Source organism: Prunus dulcis, chromosome 8, assembly GCF_902201215.1.
Source record: "Prunus dulcis chromosome 8, ALMONDv2, whole genome shotgun sequence".
Lineage (NCBI taxonomy): Eukaryota > Viridiplantae > Streptophyta > Magnoliopsida > Rosales > Rosaceae > Prunus > Prunus dulcis.
In genome coordinates this window covers 8,854,127-8,863,223 of record NC_047657.1, presented here as the reverse complement: position 1 = coordinate 8,863,223, position 9,097 = coordinate 8,854,127, and the positions used below count along the sequence as shown (strand labels likewise).

The 9,097-nt window shown below is 39.2% G+C and overlaps 1 protein-coding gene across 1 annotated transcript; it reads right to left on the bottom strand.

Annotated features, from left to right (window-relative positions):
• Nucleotides 1–6,746: 6,746 nt before the first annotated feature.
• LOC117637535 lies at nt 6,747–8,775 on the bottom strand. The gene is made up of 3 exons (XM_034372444.1): nt 8,493–8,775; nt 7,837–7,996; nt 6,747–7,210 (listed from the first exon to the last, which is right to left on the bottom strand). Exons 1-3 carry the CDS (start codon nt 8,628–8,630, stop codon nt 7,017–7,019), a joined length of 492 nt encoding a protein of 163 aa, XP_034228335.1. The 5' UTR covers nt 8,631–8,775; the 3' UTR covers nt 6,747–7,016.
• Between the last annotated feature and the right edge of the window lie 322 nt (nt 8,776–9,097).

Genomic DNA, 9,097 nt, shown 5'->3' with positions numbered 1-9,097 from the left:
AATGCTCGATCTTCAAGTCGAGACAAGTATTTCTGGAACTCTTGAGAAGCTTTAATGTGTTGCAAACACATTATAATCAATATACTCATTAAGGCAATTTATATACATTAACATTGAGTACAGATTTTGTGCTTCAGGCACATGTCATTCAGGGACTTGCTTCATACAATTTCAATCCTTTCAAGGATTTTGTTTAAAGGGATTAAACTTTATGACACATTATATAGCTTTAACCTAGCTATTTATACATCTTTAGAAAATTGTTTCTGGCAATATGCTTCATGCCTTTAATAACCTTTAAAGATAACATGTTGGTCTCCGTAAATATGCAATAAGGGGGCACAATTGAATTTGTAAATATGGAGAAAACCCAACATTCCTTGTTTCTGCCTGAAACATTGTGTCATGCAAAGTAGGTATATTCCTTTTTATTCCGAACACCCAAGTATAACTTTTAATATTAACATCTTTTGGGGTTCGTACGGTGGGTTTGTTCTTTCACGTTCATTCTCATCTATAATGGAATTGCCTCATTCCATTTTGGCCAATGATATTGTCGACATTTAATAATTGAACGTGGTTCCAATCAACACAGCCCATTGATGATTTGAGTAGCTTCTCCAAAATCAAAATTTGTCATTCATCAATTCATGATCCCACCATTCTCATGTGCATGCGCATACATCAATTATAAGTATTTCTTTGCTTTTGGGTACCCAAGCCACTGCAGGGGGCTTTTATTATGTGAGAATGTGGATTATAACCTCCAATGAAGCGTTATTTTATAGTAGGGCGTGGATAATCTCCATTTGGGGAGTTGGAACATTTAGAACTCATATATCTGTCATGCTGCAGGCATGCCACAGATTAATACATACATGTCAATTAATTTNTTTTATTATCAATGTTACCCCCACCGTCAAAATTCGAACATTTCATCCATTAGTCCGTCTATTTGACCCACGTTGACGCTTGATTGAGGGTTATTTTCGGCATTAGGCGCGGATTGAATTAGCAACCTCTCCTCTCTCACACACTTCGCACTTCTCTTTCACATTGGTAGGGTAGGGATAGAAAGGGACTAGAATTTGGGCGGGAAAAAGGACGAAATCTAAGGTTGGAATCGAGGGAATCTGAAAGCATTTTCATAAAGGTTCTTTTGGCTCTGTTGATTCGACGCAGCATGAGTCTGGATGTGTTGCCTTTGCAGGTGCGGAACAGAGGGCCTCCTCCCAAGTATAGTAAGTAATCGATTTTCCCAATTTCAAATTGTTTAAGCTTGTGTGGTCCTTGGTGTCGGTTGTTTGCACATTTTGTGGTGTTGTCTGATATGCTGTTTTGAATATGAAACACTTGTGGTCCCGAAGCATTTGTGTTGTTTTGTCTGCATAATTATAGGTGGACCTGAGTGAATTTGAAGTTTAGAATGGTAGTTGGGCAGTAAAGAAAATTTGGTGTGGTAAAATAGTGGTTTTATATATAATTTTCTGTTTTTTTTAGGTGATCCAGATTTGTTCTCCCTAGAAATTCACCATGGAGGTTATATTTCAGAGGGGAAGTATGTTCGGGGTAAGGTTACTTGGGCAGACAACTGTAATGCTAACCACCTGTCAATGCTTGACCTGTTTGATGTTGCTATCTCTCTAGGATATGACCATAAAAAAATACAGTACCACTACTGGAACAAAAGAAGGGGGTTTGTTCCAATTGAAGTAGATGCCCATGTAGTTGAGTTTGTGGAGTATACACCTACTTCTAGAGTTCAACCTTTATATCTCTCATATAAGAATCAACCGCATTTCCCAGAGAGCCAGGCATCTGCATCTACTCCACAATTGGGGTTGGAAGTAGAAGTTGAAACTGAAACTGATGTTGGTGAGTTGGGGAACCAGTTTGTAGAAGTGGATGTTGATTTAGATGATGATGGTTATGATGAGGTACATAAGGAGGGAGATAATGAGGTAGATGACAGGGAAGATGATGAGGCTGAAGATGATGATAGTGTAGAAGAGGCTGAAGATGATGATAGTGTAGAAGAGGCTGAAGATGATGACAGTGAGACAGACATTGAGTTGATTGACTCCGAGTTTGAGCAGTCAGATGAAGAAGGGTTGAAGAGAGTCTTGGAAGAGGATGATAACTTGTTTGATAAACATGTAGTTGATGAAGAAAATGATGAATACAATGAAGAACCTGGTGAGGTTGACAGTGAAGACTACAATACCGACGATCTTGTAAGTCTTGATGAAGAATCTGATGAGGGTGAAGGTGTGAAAAACCGTAATCGCAGAAGAAAAGCTCCTAGATTTAAGCAGTTTAGAAGAGAATCTGATTTGCTGAAGCCAACATTTCATTTGGGAATGGAATTTACCAACATGGAGCAGTGTAGGGAAGCAATAAGGTATTATGCAGTTTCATGTGCAAGGCCATTGAAGTGGGTGACGAATGATTCGAATAGGGTGAGGCTGAAATGTGAAGGAGATAAAAAACAAAAGGTTCCATGTCCTTGGATGCTATATGCTTCTCATGTGGGGAAAGGTCCAAGTACAAGGATTAAGACATATGTTCCAAGGCATACATGTGGAAGGAGGCAAAGAACCAAGTATGCCACTTCATCATGGCTGTCTAAGAGGTTTGATGAGGAGTTAAGAGATAATCCCAAAATGAAAGTGACAGATTTCATGAAGTTAATAAGGAAACATTATGCCATAGATGTAACTGAGGCTCAAGTTTATAAAGCCAAGAGTTTTGCAAAAAAGAGAATTCTAGGCAGTATTGAAGAGCAATATGGTAAGTTGTGGGATTATTGTGAAGAGTTAAAGAGCAATAACCCTGGCAGTACTGTTATTGTGAAAACTGAATTGCAAGGTGAGAATCCTATTTTCAAGAGGATTTATGTATGTTTTGGAGCACTTAAAAAGGGATTTGTGGAAGGATGTAGACAAGTGGTGGGTTTTGATGGGTGCCATGTTAAGGGGTCTCATCCAGGGCAGATTCTAAGTGCAGTTGGGATTGATGGAAATAATGGGATGTATCCAATTGCTTTTGCGGTTGTTGAAGTTGAAAATACAGAGACTTGGGGTTGGTTCTTTGACATATTCTTTCAAGATGTAGGTATTGAAAATGGCAATGGATGGGTTTTCATTACTGATAAGTAAAAGGGTTTGGGGAATGCCCTTCATGCTTTGATGCCCAATGCTGAGTACAGGCATTGTGTGAGGCACTTGCACAATAATTTCAAGCTTGCAGGCCATACTAGTGCAGCTTTCAAGCAGAGGTTGTGGGCAGCAGCTAGGGCAACAACAATACCTGTATTTGAAGCTGAAATGGAGCAGATGTTGGGTCAATCTCAGGCAGCTTATAAGTGGCTTCAGGAGAGACCAGCTGCTCATTGGAGTAGATCACACTTTAGTACAGTCCCAAAGTGTGATATACTTCTAAACAACTTGTGTGAGTGTTTTAATGCTGCAATTCTAGAAGCAAGAGATAAGCCCATTGTTACTCTTTTGGAGAGAATTAGAACCTACTTGATGCTTAGAATGGCTAGACTTAGAGAGACAGTGTGGCCCCATGAGGTTGGTCCAAGAATATTTGGTATTGTGGAGAAGAATTCAATTGAAAGTGGCCACTGCATAGCTTTGTATGCTGGTGGGGGGAAGTATCAAGTTAATAGCATGTTGGGAGCTATGTTTGTTGTGGATTTAGAAAGGCATACATGTACCTGCAGAAAATGGGACTTAAGTGGAATTCCTTGTCCACATGCCTTGGCTTCAATAGCAAAGAGTGAGCACAGCCCTCTGGATTTTGTGCATGCACTTTACAAAAGGCCGGCATATGATAGGGCTTATGAGGGCTATATATCTCCAATGCCTAGTCAAGCATATTGGAGAAAAACAGGGCATGTACCTATCAAGCCACCTGTTTATCGCATCCAACCAGGAAGGCCCAAACTTAGCAAAAATAGAGAAGCTGATGAAATACCAAAAGGGGCAACAAAACTTAAAAGGTATGGCATTGTAATCACGTGCCGCAACTGTGGACAAGAAGGTCACAATTTTGCTGGCTGTCCCCAACTTCGACAGGTTTTAATTGTTCTTAATTTGTTTGTTTACATATTTCCTTTTGTTGAAAATGGCTATGTTAACATGTGATTGGACTGTTTTTACTATATTAACATGTGATTTGTTGTTCTTGACAATGAAGGGGCAACCTAGAGGTAGAGCAAGATGCGGTAGAAGGGGAAGAGGAGCTGTGAGGGGAAGAGGTGCAAGGGGAAAAGGAGCTGCAACTGCTAATGGAGATGTTGATACTACAAGTGTCAATGCAAGTGGAACAACTGCAAGTGGAACAACAACTGTCAGAGGTGTTAAGAGAGGCAGAGGTGTTGTCGGTGAACAACAACAAACTCAGGCCAGACCAAAGTTTAATGTAAGTACTTGGATTATTGTGGTGTGCTTTGAATCAATCATTGCATTATTGAAGGCTTAAGGGATCTATGCTTGGAACAGGTGAAAAGAGGAGCTCAGGCCCCCTATGTCATAAGGAAGACCAATGTATTTGCTGATTCACAAGCTGGCCAAAGTTCACAAGCTCCTTCAGGACCTGCCCCAAGGTCACAAGCTCCTTCAGGACCTGCCCCAAGTAAACAAGCTCCTTCACAATCTGTCCCACATTCACAAGGTCCTTCACAACCTGCCCCAAGGTCACAAGCTCCTCCACAACCTGCCCAAAGTTCACAAGCTCATCAAGGTTCAAGTTCACAACCTCAACCTATGGTAACTTCTCCAAAAAGGCCTAGGTTAAAATCTCCAGCAAAACGAATAAGGCCATGGAGAGTTTAGTCAGTAATTTGAAGTGAATGGTTCAAGAGTTGTTATGTTTATTTTGGTGTTCTAGATCATCTTGGTTTGCAATCTATTTGCTAGTATATTGTTGAACTGATTTTGATATGAAGTGAATGGATGAAGATGTATTTTTGAAACAGAATTTGGACAAGCTTTTATGTAATCACATGTGAATTCAAATGTTGTATATTTTGGCCTTTGAAGTGCAGTTCATTTGGTGTGATAGTTACTATTTCAATGGTCAAAATGACAGCTTGCATTTTCATTCACCAAAACAGTTCTTACATTGTCAATTACACACCCTTTCTTACCCTTACAAAAAGTCAATCACCCATCTCTTTCTCACCATTACAAATTGCCAATTACCCATCTTTCTAACCATTACATAATGCCAAGCACTCATCCCTTTCTAGCCCTTACAAAATGCCAACTACCCATCCATTTCTACAGCTGCCCATTTGTGCCTTTATCTTCATTCAAAATCAAGCACAAAATAACCCCAAACATGCACAATGACACCCAAAACCATGGGTTTTTCAGCTTCGAATTCCCTTTCTTTTTTTCTGCTTCCAAACTGTTAATTCTCCTCAGCAGTCCTGGAATTATTTGCTTAGATCTATTGCACATAACAGGGTCACCCCACTCCCACATTTGACAACGTTTCTGCAAACACACAGTTTTCAAAGGTGGAAATTCAAAACTGCAAATTTGAAACCCAAACTTCAAAATTCAACTCACCTGTGCACAAACATAAAATCTTCGTCCTGGATGTGAAGAGGTCCACGAAGTCTGAATTTTTGCAACCTTCCCACAGTAGCAGACCTGTGATGGCAACATCCATGGATTGCCATCTTCCAACTCTGAACTCCCTCTGTGTGCGTTCGTCCTCATCTATATATATATATATATATATCTCTCTCTCTCTCTCTCTCTCTCTCTCAGCAACCTTCAATTTCGTTCTATTCCAACCTTCGATTTCGTCCTTTTTTCCGCCCAATTTCCGGTCCCTTTCTAACCGATTTCCACCAATGTGAAAGAGAAGTGCGAAGTGTGTGAGAGAAGAGAGGTTGCTAATTCAACCCGCGCCTAATGCCGAAAATAACCCTCAATCAAGCGTCAACGTGGGTCAAATAGACGGACTAATGGATGAAATGTTCGAATTTTGACGGTGGGGGTAATATTGATAATAAAATTTAATTCGAGCCTTTAATTCGCTAAAAAAAAAGGTCAGGGGGTAAATTGAGAATTATGTACAAGTTCAGGGGGGAATTCAGCAGAATACCCTTTTTTTTTTTTTTTACGGATGTTACGATAATTTGCAACAAATGTCTCCCTTCTCCCTTAAAATTCTTACTCTTCTCTCTTGAATCCAAAAATTCCCTAAGCCAAGTGGTGGTGGCCGCTACAAATGTTGTTTTAATTAATATTGGGAAGTTATATTTTCATTAGAAAAAAGTTTTCATTAAAAACCAAAGCTAGGCGGCCGGTTCAGTCCGATGTTGGTGTTGACGGTTCATCTGTTTTCATGCTCACCCTTTCATTTCAGTTCATCCGTTTTTATGCCCACCATTTTTATATTTTGTGCATTCTGCACGAGGTTAAACGTAAGTTGCATACAATAAAGCTTGCTCTGTTGTGTGGTACTCCCAGGACAAAAGCCAGCAAAACACAAAAAGACCAACAATAAGAAATATGAAGAGGAAAATGAATCAAGGGCTGTTGTTTGTGTTCTTTAACATGCTACTTGCTACAGAAACTGAAACTGGCAGTACCAATCAGGCGGAGAGCATGTTGTAGGGCTGGCCAATGTGGCAACCGCACTCAATAATTACTCCATCAGCCAGCTATGTAGGATACTTTTGCCAACAATCAAGATTTTCTACAGCTAGAGGCATGTCAACATGGCTTCAATCATATGTTAAGAGAAAAGGAACATGTAAAGTACAAAACTCTGAAAAACTAGATAATGTTTGGTGTGTCCAAAAGAGAAATATACTACAAATTTCCATTATATTCACATTTGTTGAACACTCAAATGAATGATCATGGCAGATGTTCTTAAAACTGAGCTAAAACTAACGCTCGACAACTTGTGTCTAGCTTGTGCAGCAATAACTTGCCTCAGTAGCTGTGCAGGAGGAAACCTAAGAACGCTGCCTCTTACAGAAGATGTTAAGTAGATTTATCAGGCTTATCACTTTCCTGTTCAGATTTAGAATCTTCCTTTTTCTCCATAACCTGCTGGATTCCTTCTTGGTACCCATGTATAAAACTTTGAAGAGCATCTTTATATGCAGAAGCTCTTGTCATGTAGACACGCTGTAGAGCAGGCTTTAATGTCTCCATTCCTCCTCTAGCAGCCACAGCTATCAGTTTTTATTGCCAGACAAAAACATTAAACATAATCAGATTTCAAACCCATTGAACTGTAAAACTCAAAGATTTCCAACACGGTCAAAGGAGAAACAGAAGTTTAGAGACACAGGCAATACACAGTATACAGTAAATCCAGACACAAAACCAGCCTGAAAGAACTGCCTTATAACACAAGTATTTGCTTTATATTTTCCACCCTTACGATATTTGTTGCTCAAACTGGTTTACTTCATCATCCTTGCATTATCTCAAAAAGATGAACCACTTTCAATCATGATGAAGCAAGTATAAGTATAATGTTTCGAAGTTATTTGGATATACAAACCACTTTTAAAAGTAACTTTCTAACCTACTGAGTTCAAGTACTTACAGCAGATTTGGTGCACATAAAATATTTGAAAGGATTTAATTATTATTGTTTATGCCAATTTGCGTGTAAATATAACATGACACTAAATGTGACTCAAATCAACAAACCAAAAGCAAAGATTCTTATGCATCAATAGTCATCTTCATAGTCATCTGTATGCATACACCATGTAAAACAACTAGGCTTTTGATTAAGTTATAATTATGACATTGATTGATATGGTAGCATAATGTTGACATTACTTACCAAGATCCTCTAATGTTGAGGGTTCTTTCTCTTTAGCCGGGCCCTGTGGTCTACCAGGTTTATCTTCACTCTCTTCATCCTTAAAATCATTAGGTCGCAGTTCCGGACCAATATCCCGAACCCAGCTGGCAGCATACAGCCTAGAAGCCTCCTTCAGCACCTGACAGCCAATACAAGAAGGTATAAATTACCATCCTTCATGTCAATACCACACATTATGAGCTTTAACATATTCCAAGCATTGAAACAAGTTCATATCCAAATGAAAACAAAACAAAAACTCTATCTAAACCTAAAAGAAGAATAAAAGAAACAACAGCCAAATATTTCACCAGCTCAGATGGTCAGTAACAAAATATAAACTTTGACACACAGCACCTTGAATGTCAAAGCATTCTAAAAATTGAACCCAACCCACATTTTTAAATAAACGCTTTTGCTCAATAACACTTTTATCAGTACTGCTTTCACCAGAAGTAATCCAGAGTACGCGGGGACTTGTTTCTTTTACTTCATAAAGTATATGAACAATAAATCAAGCTTCACTTATTATTACTTCAAAATAATCATAAATTAGATAAATAAATCAATTGGGTATGAATTTGATCAACTGCAAAGCCCACAACTTGTGTAATGAGAACCAAAGAAAGGCGTACCAAGAACCGCTCATTCCATGTGAGCTTGCGGCGCTTCTTGATATGAGGAGGGTCTGGCAGCGAAGATGGAAATGCAATCTCTTTCAGATCATAGCGAACGTAATCGTACAGCTTCCTACACACCACCCTCACCTTCATTTCTATAACGCCACTAACTTCTCACGTTGTACCCAATCTTCTAGCCTTCCAGTGACTTCCATATAGAGAGAGGCTTAAAGAAGAATTTCGAAGAAGAAGAAAGAGGTTAGAGAACTGACGGAGTGGAGTGGCTGCGAATTGGGTGAAGATGAAGAGGTATCCATAGGTCCGTGGGTTCATGGGTAGGTGGGCTGAACTAGCCCAACCCAAACAGTGCTGGGTTCGTCAAAAAAAATAAGATAGCAAAAGCCTCAAACAAAGCATTTCTCAAAACCAATACGCAAAGCACAACGTGATAAAAAATTTCGTTCTTTTTTTTTTTTTTTTTTAACACAAGCTACATTCCCCGAGGGTGGGGTTTTGGAGGTTTTTATTGCTCTGCGCGAAGGTCAAGAATTTTGAACACAAGACTTTGGGTGTAAAAGAAACTTCTCTTAATCACTTGAACTATAATTCCATGAAATTTT

Excerpts from the sequence above, each read along its gene's own strand:
- LOC117637535 (XM_034372444.1), bottom strand. The coding sequence starts at position 8,630 with ATGAAGGTGAGGGTGGTGTGTAGGAAGCTGTACGATTACGTTCGCTAT. Across the intron at positions 7,997-8,492 it reads CATGGAATGAGCGGTTCTTG|GTGCTGAAGGAGGCTTCTAG; the intron begins GTACGCCTTTCT and ends ATTGGCTGTCAG. Across the intron at positions 7,211-7,836 it reads CTCAACATTAGAGGATCTTG|CTGTGGCTGCTAGAGGAGGA; the intron begins GTAAGTAATGTC and ends AAAAACTGATAG.